This window comes from Ictalurus punctatus, chromosome 5, assembly GCF_001660625.3.
Source record: "Ictalurus punctatus breed USDA103 chromosome 5, Coco_2.0, whole genome shotgun sequence".
NCBI classification, from domain to species: Eukaryota; Metazoa; Chordata; class Actinopteri; order Siluriformes; family Ictaluridae; genus Ictalurus; species Ictalurus punctatus.
The window spans coordinates 2,831,070-2,849,549 of NC_030420.2; the positions used below are offsets into that span (position 1 = coordinate 2,831,070).

Consider the following 18,480-nt stretch of genomic DNA (forward strand, 5'->3'; position numbering starts at 1 on the left):
TTAGATGAGTCCCTGCTGCAGCACCGCCTCCTCATTCCCTCCCGCTGTTCGCTTACATGTTTTGACAGAGACAGCGCCGGAACACTTTTCAGTCCCCTTTAGCGACTTTTAGGGCAAACCTCAGCTACTTTCCGTAGAAGAGAGTGGCCAGTACTATGTTGGGTGGGGGCGAGCGCGAGGCCCTGCTTTCCCACCACAGGTACACCTGTTCAGTGACTGTCAGAGAGAGAGAGAGATAGTAGCACATTTAGTGTGAGAGAAGAAAAAAACAAACAAGAAAAACATTCCGTCACTGCTAACATTCTCTCCGAGTGATTATTTTACATGTAAACATGGCCAACACCCAGCGTTGGGGAGTAGCTAAGTAAACGTAGCGACGCTATTAACTTAACTCCATTCGTCAGTGTCGTGTCAGGAGCTGCGCTACTTTACAAATAGTGGTCATCTGTTGGACACGTAACGCGACCGACCGCAGTTTGTTACGTGACGTGACGTTTGGGGCGGGTAAACGATGATCCCGTGATAAATGAACGCTAGAGTTTATTTTCTGATACAGAGAATATTACTGGCGCTTTGTTGTTAATAAGCAACACGACACAGTGTTTACATCATTCAGTCAGTTTATCCGTGCCTGCCGAGGGGTTTCTTTTGTGTTTCTGAATTTGACTGTATTCCTCAACGTCTCGTTTAAGGGAGCAGCAAGAGACGTTTAGCGGCCTTCCGTTGAAAGTTGTTGGTATACTGACGTTATGGTGAAGACGAAGCAATGCAAATTTATAGTCTGCACTTATAGCGCTTATTTATTTATTTATTTATTTATTTATTTATTTTAACCTTAGCGGTTCTACCAAGCACTTCACACTGTTTCTCACACACACACCAATGGTAACAGAGCTGCCATGCAAGGCACTAGCTTGCCATCGGGAGCAACTCTGGGTGCTTGCCCAAGGACACTTCGGCATGTGGAGTCACGTGGGCCCGGGAATCGAACCGCCGACCCTACGATTAGCGGACGACCCGCTCTACCACCGCCCAGCTTAGTTCAGCATGACTGGAAAAGGTGCCATATTGAAAATTCGTTGTGTTTTTTATTTATATTAATTTTATTTTGGAATTATTTTCAAAGAAGAAATAAACAATATGTTTGAATGACATCTCTTGTATAGTCCTTAAAAACAAAAACAAAAAGTAGTGCTTGAAAAGTCCTGGAATTTTATTATGGAGCATCTGTACGAACCGTGTGACCTGTCTTGCACGTACACTCTATTTTTCCATCAATAATTATTAAGACCCCAAGATGAAAAAAAAACTCCACCATCGCTGGAAGGTCTCTCCACTTACCTGAAGGAAGCGTCATACTCTCCGGGAGAGAAGCAGAGCTTCGGACTTGGAGGCGCTGATTTTCATCCCATCTGTTTGAAACTCGGCATCAAAACATTGAAGTGCATGCAGGAGGTCTGGTTCGGGTGGTGTCGGAATCAATGTCTGCGAATAACAGCGGCGTCACCTCTACCCCCTCACGCTGGCCTTGTCCTGATTTCCTTTCCATGAAAACTACAAACAGGAATGGATTCAAGACGCACCCTTGACCGAGTCCTCCACCTTCAACCGTTTCAGCCTCATGCCAGAGACCGGATCACCGCCGGATACCCCGTACTCCTGGAGTACCTCCGGCAACAAATGCCGAGCCACAAGATCAAACACCTTCTCCTAAATCCACAGGACATGCAGACTGGATTAGCATGCTCCCATGAGCCCTCACAAAGCCGTGCAAGACTGAAGAACTCCCCTAAATCCTCTTCTCGAATCCTAGATCAGACGGCGTGTCCTCTCCAGGGGTCTCATTTATACAAGCGCGCACAGAACAAGCTCTAATTCGGAGACGGTGGACGTCGACGGATCCCACAGGTTCTAAAATTGCTCAGTGGCCTGCTTTCGATACCGCTCGTTGCGGACAACACGGAGCATGACCAAAGGTCTGGGAAAATAACACTTGGCCGTGATGCAGTAGAGATGCTCTTGCACAAAGTACAGCGAAGCCGAAGCGGTTTATTTGACACTTTTATGAGCACTTAATCTAAGAAATAATTACGACATGACATAAGCCAGGCATCTCCGGTACCACCTCGCTGAAGACGGAGTGCTGTTCTGTACCGTGGAAGAGTCGTGGGTTTCACTGGGCCATGTTCAGCATGCAGTGCTTAGCATTTGATTCTGACAGAGAGAACAGGGTTTAGCATCCGTAACATGGGGAAAAGGCAGGAATGCAAAGCACAACACAGAACGTGACTGACAAGTTCCCTGTGTGTGTGTGTGTGTGTGTGTGTGTGTGTGTGTGAAAATTAGTTAACATGCTGAACAGCAGGAGTGTCTGCTGTTGTGCCTGTGTTCAGTTTTGGTTGCTGTTTGATTCACACTACAGAACACAGATGGAGGCAGGGCTTGACAGGGAGGAAGTGTGTGTGTGTGTGTGTGTGTGTGTGTGTGTGTGTGAGAGAGAGAGAGTACCAAACAGTACTTGAGCTTATCGGCCTCTTAAAGATGGATTTAGGCAACATCTCACCGCACTACATGCGCACGTGTGTGTGCGCGCGCATATATTTTTGAGCACCAGATGGTGTTACCAGACTGATGATGCTTTTTGGTTGCGGTTTGTGTTTTGTTTTCCAGATTTGAATATGGATATTAGTTTCTTTCTCTCTCTCTCATCCCCGAGGAAACGAGAAACGGTTATGTTCATGAATTGAATTGAATTGAATACCGGTTATGTTTACATGCGAAGATTTCCACCATTCTGTATAAACTTATTCGGATGTTCCATCTCGACCTGCACATTCTTCACAGAAAAGCTTGGTTTGTCGGCGTGCACGTCATTTTGATGACCCGGTTACACGCATGGGTGGAGCAAGGTTTTATGTCGGCGCTCCGAGCGTTTTAATTGTGCTGCTTGTGCTTTTAATGAGTTTTAAATTATTTCCAGCAAGAGTCACCCGAGTGTGATTATTGAACGGACGGCGAGGTGAAGAACTTGCGACCGCGATGACGTTTCTCGGCGTTTCATTTTCGCCGCCAGATTCAGGAGCAGTAACACTCTGATTGTCGAAAATAACATCAAATGCACGCATGTTGTGATACTGTTTGATGATGTATTTAGAAATGTAACATGTTTACATCATGTAAAATACCGATACAGCTAGCTCACCTACTAGCGTTCTTGTATCAGGTTTAGGCTAGTGAAAACTTTGCATACTCAATCTTCTCATCGTAAAATGAACATTCATTGGTCCATATGTCGTTTTTTTTGTTTTGTTTTTTTTGATAAATATTCCATTAATTAGTTTATATGTAGCTAAATGTGATGCTGTTAAAAACTGTGAGCCTGAGAAACGGGATTTCTAGCTACGTGGCTTCACATTAGATCCCTTTCATAAGGTACGATTGTTGTCTTTTTAGCGATTAAAATAGGAAAATAAAGAAAAAGTAGCTTGTACATTTTTCAGAATTCTTTTATGAAATGAAAACTCTGGAAAAACAAAATGATAATACGGCATCTAGCCTCGCTGGCTGTAGCTATCTAAAAACTCTATGAAACACATCAGGGAAGAGAATTCCTGTGTGAATGATGCTTCATTTTGAGTTCCACTTCCAGCAGCACCATCTCTACTGTAACACTTAGACGGGTAACACTGGGGAAGTACATCTCAGGGGTGAGAACTGTAGCCAGACACTCCTTATTCCCCTGTTCTCTGTGTGTTCCTCCATTCAACAGACTGTAAGCTTTCTGGGTTCTGTACTTGTAGCTCGGAGTCCACAAAGCTGTCCATGTAATTACGGCAAGCTTGTGAGGCTTTTTGTACACTGGGAGTGTGCTCGTGCATTCAGTAAAGAAACTCCGAAGCTCCCTTTGTCCTCTACCGTTATACCATTATCTATTTCATTATCTCCCTCTCTTGCACAATCATTTCCAGATCTTAATCTACTTTTTATGTCATGACCCTGAGTTATAAATGGGGGTGGTAACATAAAAGTGTAGATACCTAGAAAGGAACCTAGAAAGTACCAGTAAAGCGAGGAACTAAATGATACAGGCTCATCCTGCTCTCTTAGCTATCCATGTTAGGTGATGATGGAGATAAGCGGTAACTAGTGGCAATAACTAAGTGGCATGGCAGGAAATAAGTGGCAGTAACTAGTGGCCATAACTAAGTAGCAGTGACAGTAAATAAGTGGCAGTGACAGTAAATAAGTAGCAGTGACAGTAAATAAGTGGCAGTGACAGTAAATAGTGGCAGTGACAGTAAATAGTGACAGTAAATACGTGGCAGTGACAGTAAATAGTGGCAGTGACAGTAAATAGTGACAGTAAATACGTGGCAGTAACTAAGTGGCAGTGACTGTAAATAGGTGGCAGTAATTAAGTGGCAGTGACAGTAAATAGTGGCAGTAATTAAGTGGCAGTGACAGTAATTAAGTGGCAGTAAATAGTGGCAGTAACTAAGTGGCAGTGACTATGTGGCAGTAATTAGTTGGCAGTGACAGTAAATAGTGGCAGTAATTAAGTGGCAGTGACAGTAAATTGGTGGCAGTAATTAAGTGGCAGTGACAGTAAATAGTGGCAGTAATTAAGTGGCAGTGATAGTAAATAGTGGCAGTAATTAAGTGGCAGTGACAGTAAATACTGGCAGTAAATAGGTGGCAGTAATTAAGTGGCAGTGACAGTAAATAGTGGCAGTAATTAAGTGGCAGTGACAGTAAATAGGTGGCAGTAATTAAGTGGCAGTGACAGTAAATAGTGGCAGTAATTAAGTGGCAGTGACAGTAAATAGGTGGCAGTAATTAAGTGGCAGTGACAGTAGATAGTGGCAGTAAATAGGTGGCAGTAATTAAGTGGCAGTGACAGTAAATAGGTGGCAGTAATTAAGTGGCAGTGGCAATAAATAAGTGGCAGTCACCATAAATAGTGGCAGTAACTAAGCGGAAGTGACTGTAAATAGGTGGCAGTAACTAAGTGGCAATGACGGTAAATAGGTGGCAATAATTAAGCGGCAGTGACTGTAAATAGGTGGCAGTAACTATGTGGCAGTGACTGTAAATAGGTGGCAGTAATTAAGTGACAGTAACTAAGTGACAATGATGGTAACTAAGTGGCAATGGCAGAAACAGAATGATAGTGGCAGTAACTGGTAGTAATAACCCAGTGTCAGTAGCAGTAACTACTGACAAAAACTCAGTGGCAAAATGGGAACCTCATTGCCTACAGGAGGGCAGCAAGTGTAACCAATCATTGATATATATTTTCAGTTGCCAGCAGAAAGGGGCATGACCGAGAACTAAGGCTTACACATGGCAGGGTCTCTGGCACATGATTTTATAGGACTTACAGGTACTCAGCTGTAAATCTGCTGTAAATCCCATTTCCATCATAAAGCCTTCAAAATCCCTCACCTTTTATATCAGTGCCTCCGGTTTAGTTCACTTTATTGCACTTAAACTTTCTCTCTTTTTTTTGTTTTTTTTGTTTGTCTGTAGCTGGTTGGCGAGCTGCTGATGTCAGGGGAGAGTCTCAGCGTGGGTGTGTGTGAGGAGAGTGGTTATGGAGGGCAGTGGCTGGCACGGATTCGTCAGGCTGTGGCTGAGGGCCTGGTGCCAGACGTGAACGTGGTGCCAGTCGGAATCTCCTACGACTGTCGTCCTTCATGCCAGTCCACACGCCCTGGGGTACGAATAAAGCCATAAATTATTTAGTTGGTTAATTTGGCCGTTTGTCAGTTAGTTTTGGGGGCTGAAAAAAAGCAAAACCCGTGATGTAACAAATTTTAATTTATTTATTTATTTTGGGGGTGTGGTTTGTTTGTTGTTGTTGTTCTCGACACCCAAGATTTGCAAAAGAAAAAAAATTACAGCAGACAAAGTAGTACATACAGTCCAGCATGAATAATGCATACCCCAGGATGAAAAATCTGGCTAAGAGATGTATGCTAATAGGTAATTATTTGTGTGGTGAATTTCTAGCAGCCAGGGGCACTTCAAACAGGGCAAAGACGAGAACGCTTCGTAGCCCTTTCAAATGATTCTGCCAAAATAGTACATGCAAACTGTACAAACAGATCACGGTGCAGGCGTCTGTACTATCACACATTTACTAGTTCATGAATAATCCAGTGCACGGTAGGTGAATTATAACAGGCAGTCTGTGCTTTTGATACACATCCACCACACTAAATCAGACGTTTAATGCTTAGACAAATGTGAGCTTATTAAAAGCAGTGCCCCAGCAGGACCAAGGCAAAGCAATAATAATTTCCATTCTGTCTGAGTGGCCATTATCCAGATCTGCTATCGACGAAAACATGATAGATGGCCATGTTCCTGTAGCCAATAACAGCGGCTACAGTAATTAAAACGGTATCATTTGTAGAGACGGAGATGTCGATATCTAAAGGAAGCAAGCACTTGCGTCTCACTGACAGCTCGTCTGCTCAGTCCGTCAGTGTAAAGCAGATGTCATTTTAGCCGTGGACCTTTTTTTAATCACAGAACCAACGATGACACGTTGCTGGTCCATCACCTGACCTGGGGGCATGCTGTTATAGTCATGAGTCATGTGATGCAGCTCAGCACAAAGCGCTGACACTGGAGACTCCTTCCAAAAGGCCGTTACGTTCACATCAAAGAATCCTTCGCCGATCAAAAATGATACGTTTTTTTCCTTTGTAAAATATCGACGCGTTTATTTTATTTTATTTTTTATCCGTTTATATGGCGTGTCTTACCGTGCAAATCCTCGTGTACGTTGTTACCGTAGAAACGGTAACACAGTAGAACAAGCGCATTGATGTAAACGTTGGGTTTGAATTATAGCCCGAACTACACTCGTATCTGCTGTTATCGAGAAGGAATCGACGCCTCCTGACCAATAAGAACGGAGGTTTGTCCAACATGGTTTTCTCAACATGGTCAAGTCTCGATATGCGGTCCAAAGAGGTGTCGATGCAAGTGAAGGAGGCCATGGTTAGGCTGGGAAAACAAAACGGTCCTGTCAGAGAGACGGCAGAAACTTTGCGAGAGTGGCCAAATCGACAATTTGGTACATTCTTAAGTAGAAGGAAAGCAACATTGACAAAAATATCTAGCCAATTCAAGAACCTTCTGCAGGAGGTATGGGTGAAATACGTGTCTCGTCAGCAGACTCGTTCATAGCGTTGAGAGCTTGGTGCAGGCTCTGCGAGAAGCGGCCAGGACAGAGCTCTGGTGCTGTGACGGAAATGCACGTGGAAATCATTTCTAATCCAGTCTGCGTGGATACGCTAACACCTCCCAGCTCTCAACCTCAAACGAGTCATAAAATGCGCAAATATGTACATTTGTTTAGCCCCGCCCCCTCCCTCCCTCCCTCCCCACACCAACGCGAGCTAAAGTCTATACGACACTGCCGTATAGAGCGCTAACCATTTCTCCGCAGCCAAATGTAGTCCCGATTCTAATATCAGCCCTCGCAGATCTCTTAACCCAGGGAAAGTGCATGTCGACAGAAATAAACGCTCACTTGTACGCTAGCGCGCTGCGTCACATCTTGGATCGGGATTTAAATAACCGTCGGGCGCGTTCCGTGGTCTTTTTAACCGAGTCTGGTAGCCGAAGTTTGCAAACCAGGTTGCTGGAGGAAAGAAGAGAGGAAATGAAAGAACTTCTGAAACGGTCTCTGTGTTTCTCGGGGTCGAGCTCGCTCGTATTCTCCCGCCCACAGCCTCTCGTTGAAGATGAATAGGGGGCGAGTGGTGATGACCTCTCGACTCAAAAGCTCTTTATAGTTCCGAAAATATAGTAATTAATTCTTAAATAAACAACGTTCAGAGCTATAATGTACAATTCTGTCTGCTTTTTGGAAATGACTGTTCTGGCTGTGTTTATTTTTCACCGAGTGTGTGTGTGTGTGTGTGTGTGTGTGTGTGTGTGAGAGAGAGCCTCAAACTGTCCTAATGTTCCTGGCTAATACAGTCGATGTCAGTTATTATGATGATTACACTCACTAATTTCTCCACTAATGGCTGCTCACCATTAGAGCCTTGTGAAGAATTGTTTTCTCTGAGCTCAGACTGAATAATCTGCCCCCTCTGTGTGTGTGTGTGTGTGTGTGTGTGTGTGCGCGCGTGTGTGTGCATGTGTGCGCGCGCGCACTTGTGCACAGCCTGGCGTGCTGTCTGTACTGCGGTTTGTGCTTTCCCTTCTGAGTGCTGATGAAAGAGGAGGTGTGAGGATCCATTTCGCTCAGGCTTTCTCTCTGAAGGTATGACTCACACAGAAACATACACACACGCACACCACATAATCTCTCTCGTGTGCGCACACACACACACTCGCTCCCTCACACAGGCACGTATGTGTACACACTTTCATATGTAAACTGTTGGGTCCGGGTGCGAAGTGTGCAGGAGACTACTGGGTTTTAAAAAAAAAAAAGTTTTTCTTCTCTCGGTCTATCTCTTTTTTCCCTCCCCCTTCCCTTTCTCTCTCTTTCTCAGTCCCGCTGTCTCTCAGACACACACACACACACTCACTCACTGGTCAGCCAGAACATTAATACCACCTGCATAATATCGTGTAGGTCCTCCTTGCGCTGCTGAAACAGCTCGGACCCGTCGTGCTACAGTAGATCTTCCGTTGGCTCGGACCAGACGGGCTAACCTTCGCACCAGTGAGGGACTCCGATGAGCCTCGGGCGCCCGTGACCCTGTCGAAAGTTCACCGGTTCTCCTTCCATGGACCACTTTAGATAGGTACTAAGAACTGTATATCAGGAACACCCCACAAGACCTGACGTTTCGGAGAAGCTCTGACCCGGTCGTCCAGCCGTCACAGTTTATCCCTCGTCAGAGTCGCTCAGATCCTCAAACGTACCCATTTTTCCTGCTTCCAGCACGTCGACTTCGAGACCCGACTGTTCACTTGCTGCCTGATGAATAAATCCCACGCCGTGACCGGTGCCGCCGTAACGAGATAATCAAACGTTACTCGCTTCACCCGTCAGTGGTTTTAATGTTACAGATTTCTTAATGTTTTAATGCGGAATTATTTAGATGACAACCCGGAGGTTCTGCTCTGAGCCGTGCGAGATGATCATGTGGATAGCTGCAAAATTACAGGACGGTACTACTAATGTGCAGATTTTGCAGTGGGATTGGGATGGTGTTCAGTTCTCTGTGTGTGTGTGTGTGTGTGTGTGTGTGTGTGTGTGTGTGTGTGTGTGTGTGTGTGTGTCAGTCCAGTCTCTGAGTATTGAGGAGTCTGATGGCTTGGGGGAAGAAGCCGTTACACAGGCCCGGACGCTTCGGTACCTTTTTGTTCTGCTGCAGAGTTCACATCAGTTTTGTTAGAATTGAATTGTTGGGAATCTATTGACTCGGTTGCTGAGTTCTTTGAAGTGTGCTCTGAGAGTGTCTGGAGATTCTCTGATTAGTTTGGATTTGAGCTTTTTTCCGTGGTCAGGGTGCGAGATGGCTGGGCCGCCGAGGTCGCGCTCCTCTGCTGAAGAACGTTTGTCTGTTGTCAGTCGATTGCTTTGTTCTCGAAGGTTCTGATGGGAAGTTGTTGGACCGGCCGGCTCTCCAGATGTCCGGATGAATTTTTAATTATGTAAACTACTCTCAGACTGTTGGCATCTTTATGGGCCGCGGAGTCCTTTGTTTGGCCTAGGAGGCATCACGCTTTCCTCTTCACACCTCCGGAGAGAGGCGGTTGTTGTTGAGAAGGCAGGGACGCCTGGGTAGATCGGACTCGTATTATTGAAGATGTTTTCAGTAGTAAGAGAAGTCGTGATTAGTGGTCATTTTCTTCTGAAAGGTGCTGACTGTACACTGATATCAGTCTGTCTCTCTCTCTCTCTCTCTCTCTCTCTCTCTCTCTCTCTCTCTCTCTCTCTCTCTGCCGCCCCCCCCATCTGCCCCCCGTCCCCTCTCTCTTCCCCCTCTCTGTTCCCCCATCTCTCTTTCCCTCCCTGTCTCTCTCCCCCTCCTCTCTCTCTCTTCCCCCTCTCTGTTCCCCCCTTATCTCTCTCTCTTCCCCCTCTCTGTTCCCCCCTTATCTCTCTCTCTCTTCCCCCTCTCTGTTCCCCCCTTATCTCTCTCTCTCTTCCCCCTCTCTGTTCCCCCCTTATCTCTCTCTCTCTTCCCCCTCTCTGTTCCCCCCTTATCTCTCTCTCTCTTTCCCTCCCCGTCCCCCCCCCCCTCTCTCTTTCCCTCCCCATCTCCCCCCCCTCTCTCTCGCCCCTCTCTGCCCCCCCCGTAGGAGATGTGTGACAGTGGGAAATGGCGTGTGGACGGACGATGCCCCCTACAGGACCTCCTGCTGCCAACTGTCCTTCACAACAGGTTCGCCCTCTTTCTCTCAGTCCGTCCCTCTGAAGTCACGACTCTTGACTTCATCTCTTCATCTTTTTTTTTTTGTCTCCTGTTGACAGTCTTTTCCTCTTCCTCTTTCCTTTCCCTGTCTGCTTCATTAACCCGTGTCTTTCCTTCCCTCTCTCTGTGTGTTACTTTCTCTCACTTTTGATTTATGACTCTATTTCTCTAAAGTCTCTCTACCCTCTCTTTTCATCTGGCTCTCGCTATTCTCATTCTCTCCCTTCTTCCTTCTTTTCTCCCTGTCTCTCTCCTCTTATCTCTTTGTCTATTCATGCTTCTCACATCTCTCTCTCTCTCTCTCACTTACTCCCACACTGTCTGTCCTCCTGTCCCACCTCTCCGATCTCACTCCATCATGCCCTCCATCTTTTTCTCCTGTACTTTCTCTCTTTTTTTCCTCTCCATTTTTGCCTCACGCTTCACCCATCTTCCTCTCTTTTTCATGATTTTTCCTCCTCTCTCTCTCACACTCCCTCTCTCTCATTACTCTCTCGTCTCTCTCCCTCGTCTTTTCCAGTTTCAGTCAGTTTATGTCTTCATTTTGTCCCATCCCTCCTTCTTTCTCTCTCTCTTTTTTTTTTTTTTTTGTCTTTTCCGTTCGACAGCTAAATTTCTTTTCAGTCATCGCTCACCACATCTCATCTCATCTCTCCGTCTCTGTTTCTCCCCAAAATGCTATTAAAAATGATTCGCTCCATTTACACACACAACATTGCCTCTGACTGACTCTGTGCCTGTCGTGCACTCCCCCCCTCCCCTCCCCCCTCTCTCTCTGGCTGTCTGTCATACAGCTTCAGCTGCGGGAAAAGATCGAGCCTCATACACACCTCATTTCTGCACACTAATATATGTGTGTGTGTGTGTGTGTGGCTCTTTTGCGAGCTCGATCTTTTCCCGCAGCTGAAGCTGTCAGTCAGCTTTAGAACTCGGCTTTCAGGCGGAATGTCACGGAGAAAGGTCACGGTCCCCCCACAGCACCTCCGTCCCTGCCCCTCTCAGGCCCTGGAGCTGTGTGTGTCTGCGTGTGTGTGTGTGAGAGAGAAAGAGAAAAACTCTTGAGCTTTCAGAGTGTGCCTGAGGACCTCAGGCTTTTCTATTTAAACACATATCGACAATGCATCATTCTTAAACAGAGTCTGAGGGCGAAACACAGATGACCCTCTGAGATGATCAGTTTCAGCTTGGGTGTGAATTATAGTCGGAACAGCGTGATCAGTTCACACGGTGATAACCAATCAAATATCTCAGCTTTTCTGTATATCACACTATCTGCCACTACTATTAGAAAAGAGAGAGAAAAAAGAATATATATATATATATAATGTATGTATATGTGTGTGTGTGTGTGTATATATATATATATATATATATATATATAAAGTGTGTGTGTATATACACACACAGTATCTCACAAAAGTGAGTACACCCCTGACATTTTTGTAAATATTTGATGATATCTTTTCATGTGACGACACTGAATAAATGACACTTTGCTGCAATGTAAAGTATTGAGTGTACAGCTTGTGTAACGGTGTAAATTCGCCGTCCCCTCAGAATAACTCTACACACAGCCATTAATGTCTAAACCGCTGGCAACGGAAGTGAGTACACCCCTAAGTGAAAATGTCCAGAGGGAAATCCACCTATTACAGCAGCACAGAGAGTTAGAAGTGTACGAAAAGTGATTTAACATTATAAATGAAACAAGTAAGAATAAATACGCACGTGGGTGTGTGTGTGTGTGTGAGAGAGGGGGAGTGGGCCCTTTTGAAGTAGATGTATGACCGCATCATCGACACATACCTGTTGGCTTGTAAGCAAACTCGAGGGAGTCCAGAAAAGACTTGAGGTCTTAGAAGGAACAGCACCAGAGGTTCTGGAGGCGCCCACGCAGGGGGGGTGAAGGGGGTAGGAAGAGATGCGAGTACTCGGAAGGAGGCTGTGTGTGTGAGGGGTGGGGTGAGTGATTGTGAGATGAGCAGGGAAGAATTGGGAAGAAGAGTGGTGGTGCGGAAGTGTAATGTGAGAGGGCCTCGTGCTAGACCTATTGAAGAACAAATTCAGCTCACTGGCGCTTTCTAGATTGCCCCCCCCCCCCACCCCCAAACAGGTTGTGGTTTTGCCTTGATGCCGGTGATCTGCCTTCGACTCCTTCTGCACCCTCCTCACATGTCCCCTGTCCTTCTTCCTGAAAGCCTGCTTCTTTCTGGTCAGTAGTTCCTTGGTGATCCAGGGTTTCTTATTAGGAAGTACATCATTATCTATGTACGTTAGCTAGGTTAGCAGTGTTTTTAGTTGTAAAATGGGCTACATTAGTTATATCTTTTCCCTATCTGCTATATATATTTATATAGAGAGGATCAGAGGTGTAGAAAGTGGATGGATGTATAGTCTGAAATATTTCTCTGAGACTAAAAAAGTACATTTAGCTGCGTTCTTACGGTCTCATCACATTGCCCAGCCCTGTACATGTCCGCTGTTATGGTGGGTCATTACTGCGTTAGAAAGATCTGTGTTTCCTTCGTGTCTCACAGGAAGCACACCACATTTGGGCAAAGAGATGTTTCCTGGCTCCTTCCACCGTCTTTTCTGCCTGAACTGTCCCACAGTGAGAGGCAGCTGAGCGCCGCTTTGACACTGCACCTGATGCATTGTGAGTCTCACACACACACACACACGGTTGTTTTACTGTCCTTGTGAGGACCGTCCATCGACATAATTATTAACGTCGCTAATTAATGCTATGCTGCATCATAATCTAACTCTAAGAAAACTTTAGTAATTTGCTCAGTCGTAGTAGAAACATTATCAAAAAAGCTGGGATGTGACATCATCTAGCAGACATTTCCGTGTCTGAACAGGCCAAGGCCGTGATGCCACAGTTTGTCGTGTGGTATCGAGCTGCATCGTGCACGCACTCCATTCATGCTCTCCACGGATAAACCCTTGATAAGCCTGTGGATTGTGCCGTGCAGCTGCACTTTGTACTCGGTGAGGCTTTAGCCCTTGATTTCCGTACCGCGCCGTGTGATATTTCAAACCAGGCGTGTACCAGACGTTAATTCGGAATATTCTCCCACCGTCACGCGTCTCCTCCTGACCGCTGTCGAGAGAAACAAACAACCAAGTTTTCGTTCGGTCATGTCGGGGAAACAGTGTTTCTCATTTTGGTTTGGCCTTTTGTTTATTGACTTAATTATTTACATACTTTTATTTCATTTTTTTTCTTACTTCATTTTTCGCTTTTTCTTTCTTTTCATACGTACGTTATTTACTTTATTTGTGTATATACGGGTATACCTTCTTTTTATTTACAGTGCTTTGCAAAAGTATTCGGACCCCCTTTTTTTCACATTTTGGTATGTAGCAGTCTAATGCTGAAAGGCTTTTTTTTCTTTTCCATATCACTCTATACCCCATATTGACAAAGCATTAACCAGATATTTTATAACTTTATTTATTAGTTTTATTCAACTTTTATTCATTTATTAAAAAAGAAAAAACTGAAATATCACATTGCATACGTATTCAGTTGCTATGGCGCTCGGGTGCATGCCATTTCTCCGGATCATCTCCGAGATGTTTCTACACTTCGATTGGAGTCGACCTGTGACCGATTCGATTGGTTGGGCGTGATTTGGAAAGGCACACTCTTGTGTATGTATAAGGTCTAACGGCTGAAAATGCGTATCGGACAAAAACCAAGCCATGAGGTCAAAGGATCTGCCCGCAGAGCTCGGAGACGGGACTGTGTCGAGGCACAGAAGGCTACAGAAAGATTTCTGCTGCATTGAAGGTTCCCAAGAGCACAGTGGCCTCCATAATTATTAAATGGAAGAGGTTTGGAACAACCAGGTCTCTTCGTGCCGGATGCCCGGCCAAACTGAGCAATCAGGGGAGAAGGGCCTTGGTAAGAGAGATGGCCGAGAACCTGATGGTCACTCTGGTTGAGCTCGAGAGATCATGTGTGGAGATGGGAGAAACTTTCAGAAGGACGACCCTCACTGCGACACTCCACGGATCTGGGCTTTATGGCAGAGTGGCCAGATAGAGGCCTTTCCTCAGTGCAAGCTTGTTTGGAATTTACACACACACACACACACACAAAAACAAACAAACACCTAAAGGACTGTCAGACTGTGAGAAACAACATTCTCTGGTCTGATGAACCTCAGTTCCAAGCATCATATCTAGAGGAAACCAGGCACTGCGTAATCACCTGCATAATACCATCCCAGCGGTGATGCATGGTGGTGGTAGCATTGTTCTGTGGGGGTGTTTCTCAGTGGCAGGCAGTGGGGCACCGGTCAGGGTTAGAAGGTAAGCTGAACGCAGCAAAATGCACAAATATCCATAATGAAAACTGGTCCATAACGCTCAGGACCTCAGACCGGGCCGAAGGTTCACCTTCCAACAGGACGATGACCATAAGCACAAAGCTAGGACAATGCAAGAGCGACTCTGTGGATGTCCTTGAGTGGCCCAGACAGAACCCGGACTTGAACCCAATCGAACGTCTCTGGAGAGACCTGAAAATGGCTGTCCACCGACGGTCCCCGTCCAACCTGACCGAGATCGAGAGGATTTGCAGAGAAGAATGGCAGAACATCCCCACATCCAGGTGTGCAGACCCAGAAAGACTCGAGGCTGTAATCACTGCCGAAGGAGCTTCAACTACGCACTGAGTGAAGGGTCTGAATACTTCTCAATGTGAGATTTCAGGATTTACTTTTTAATAAATTTGCAAATCTGTTTTTTTTTGCGTCGTCATTATGGGGTGTGGCGCGTAGACTGACGTGAAAATAAACATCGTTTAAAGCATTGTAGCATACGGCTGCGAGTGTGGAAGAAATCAGGGGGTCTGAATTCTTTCACGAGGCACCGTGTTTATTTACTTACTTGCTTACTTACTTAAATTTTTGTTCGTTTTTGTTGTTCATGTACGTACTTTATTTGCGTACGTAATTTTCGCTCTTATACATTTTTTTTTATTATTTACTTGCAGGCTTACTTACTTTATTGACTTACTTAATTGCTTTGCTTACCTATATACGTTCTCATTTTACTGATCTGTTTGAATTTGACATTTTATCAGATTCTCGGCTATTTCATAAACGTTTCCGCTTCTCGTGTCAGTCTTCAGTAATTCGTGAGTCGGACGTAATTGGTCCGAAGCTGCGGAGGTTGTTTAGTGACGTCACTCAGTGAGCTCGTGCGTAACTCCTCCCTCGTTCGGTTTTATACAGAAGTGCTGAGATAAATCCGCTGTTTTAAATTCACAAAGGATGACCAAAAAACAAGACGTTTTTCACTGTAGGATTTTATTTGGATGTTAATGAGCGCGTGGCAGATGTGTTATTTGTGTGTTGTTGTTGTTGTTGTTTTTAAATTGCCTCTCAGCGGTGACCAGCAGCATGGCCGTGATGTCTACCAGTGTCATGTCCTGTTTGCTCCTCCATAAACACCGCAGGGTGAGGAAACGCAGCTGAACACATTTATATCACACTGACTCTGTTTTTATGGATCTCTTAACGCCCCACATGCCTCATTGTGTTGCGTCTTAAATGATGCATTTATTGATCTGTTTAAAGCCCAGAACGCTTATACACGCACGCACGCACACACGCACAGTGTGGATACACAAATATGATACAAATGGGATTTAGGAGATATTAAAGGTAGAGATGTACAATAACACGTGATGGATAGTCAGATAACACACACTTCTCCTTGTGGTTTAATTTATCCACTGTTCATATTTACCCTCTCTCTCTCTCTCTCTCTCTCTCTCTCTCTCTCTCTCTCTCTCTCTCTCTCTGTGCTATCCTTCCTTTCCTCTATTTCTGTGTGTGTGTGTGTGTGTGTCAGGGGGTGCGTATGTCTGTGTTGTGTAGAGATTTTTGTTGGCTGTTGGAGGAGCTGTTGATCAGGCGCTATGACGCTGGTTTTGGAGGCACTCTGCTCAGTGTGGTGTACCACGCTCTCTCTGTGCTGCGTCCCCACCTGCTGATTGCTACAGTGCCCGCTTTAGGAGAGCTGGTGGTGATAGCTCGGCCCGACCCACACACACTGCTCACACTTGGCCGGTACGGCCAGCTCCTCACACACGTCTTCATCGCAGAGGCTGTGGGAGGTCGGTTTAATAAACATGTACATCATACTATAGGGTGTGTGTGTGTGTGTGTGTGTGTGTGTTGGAATATTTTTTCAAAATATTTTATTTTTGCCACCTCCTTCTATGACTGAGACAGAGGCTAGGACTGAGACAGAGGCCATGCCTCCTTCACTATGACGGAGACACAGAGGCCACGCCTCCTTCAGTATGACTGCAACAAAGGTCATGCCTCCTTCACTATGACTGAGACACAAAGGCCACGCCTCCTTCAGTATGGCTGAAACAGAGACCACGCCTCCTTTAGTATGACTGAGACAGAGACCACGCCTCCTTCACTATGATTGAGACACAGAGACCACGCCTCCTTCACTATGACTGCTACAAAGGTCACGCCTCCTTCACTATGACTGAGACACAAAGGCCACGCCTACTTCAGTATGGCTGAAACACAGAGACCACACCTCCTTCCTTCACTATGACTGAGACAGAGGCCATGCCTCCTTCACTATGACTGAGGCACCGAGGCCACACCTCCTTCACTATGACTGAAACGGAGGCCACGCCTTCTTCACTATGACTGCAACAAAGGCTGCGCCTCCTTCACTATGACTGAGACACAGAGACCACGCCTCCTTCACTATGACTGAGACAGAGGCCACGCCTCCTTCACTGGGACTGACTCATAAGCCACTCCCCCTTCACTGGGAATGAGGGATGAACAGTGGTAAAGGAGTCATATTTGATAATGTAAGTAGTAATAATCAGAACTCTGTGTGTGTGTGTGTGTGTGTGTGCGCGTGCAGCCTGTGCTGTCTCTGCCTTGCTGTGTGAGGTGGCAGGATGTGGAGGAAGAGAGATGGAGTTTGATGTTGCACTTGGTCAAGAGGAGCTGACTGAAAAAAGCCTACAGCTTACACACCTACTGCCAGCTGGGTATATACCGGTGAGTCAGACCGGTAGCTCCAAAAATATTGGCACCCAACATGCAAACGCACACCACTTATTAAATCGTGTCATGATCTTAAACATATGGGATTCTGTATAAAACCATATTTTTCTTAAGGAGTGCTTTATTTCCTGCAAACGTATCGGCTCCACTACAGATAATATTAGTCACCGCCTCCCCCACCACCAACAAATCAGGCCCAAAGCATCACTTTACAGATTTCACAATGGCTATCAGGTGCTTTTCCTTATACACAGTCCCCTTTTTTGATGATTTTCAAGGCTGTAAAGTTTAAACGGCCCACGCTGTACTCAACGCTGTTTTAAACTGCTTATCTAGAGTTCCTTCCGAAACTATTGGAACAGCCGATGCATTTGTTTGTGCTACACACCAGAAACATTTGGGTTTGAGACCAAACGATGGATATGAGACGAAAGTTCAGCTTTTATTTAATGGTACCTACATCTAGATGTATTCAACATCATCAAATGTAGAACCTTTTGTGTCAGACCACACAATGTTTAAGTGAGCAAAAGTATAGGAACAGATAAGTCTTGAAGTAAGTTAAAGTAAATAACACTTAATATTTGACGCGTATGGCCTCTGTGTTTCTGCTCTCAAAGACTTCGTGAGACCTTCACCCCTACCCTGTGGAGGCTGTTGATGATGTCACTAACTGTTGTTTTGTTGGGCTTCTTCACAGCTCTCACAATGTTTCTGTCATCAGCTGCTGCTGTTTTCCTTGGCCGATCCATTCGGTGTCTGCTGCTCAGTACACCAGGGGTTTCTTTCTTTTTCAGGATATTCCAAATTGTTGTAGAGGCTATGCTCCAGTGTTTGTACAGTGCCTCTGATTGGTTTTCCCTCTTTTCCCAGCTTTAATATGACTTGCTTTTCTCCCATACACAGCTCTCTGATCTTCATGTCGGCTTATCCTTTTTAACAACAGATGCAGTCTTCAGTGGTGAAACTGAAGGCTAAAACCAAGAGTAGATGTTCAGTGCTATTTATTGTTTAAA

At 45.4% G+C, this 18,480-nt stretch overlaps 1 protein-coding gene across 23 annotated transcripts in view; it reads left to right on the plus strand.

Moving 5' to 3' along the window:
* Positions 1-18,480, plus strand: part of gpat2 (glycerol-3-phosphate acyltransferase 2, mitochondrial) — a 163,249-nt gene that overhangs the window by 117,092 nt on the left and 27,677 nt on the right. For all 23 annotated transcript variants that reach the window (XR_008396397.1, XR_008396392.1, XR_008396388.1 and 20 more), the window contains 7 exons: positions 5,530-5,718; positions 8,189-8,287; positions 10,285-10,367; positions 12,935-13,053; positions 15,801-15,871; positions 16,269-16,533; positions 17,319-17,458. Coding sequence is in view for 8 of the 23 variants with exons in the window: in XM_053680071.1 (XP_053536046.1) it covers positions 5,530-5,718; positions 8,189-8,287; positions 10,285-10,367; positions 12,935-13,053; positions 15,801-15,871; positions 16,269-16,533; positions 17,319-17,458 (966 nt within the window). In the remaining 15 variants the exon portion in view is untranslated. The remainder of the gene's footprint in view (positions 1-5,529; positions 5,719-8,188; positions 8,288-10,284; positions 10,368-12,934; positions 13,054-15,800; positions 15,872-16,268; positions 16,534-17,318; positions 17,459-18,480) is intronic.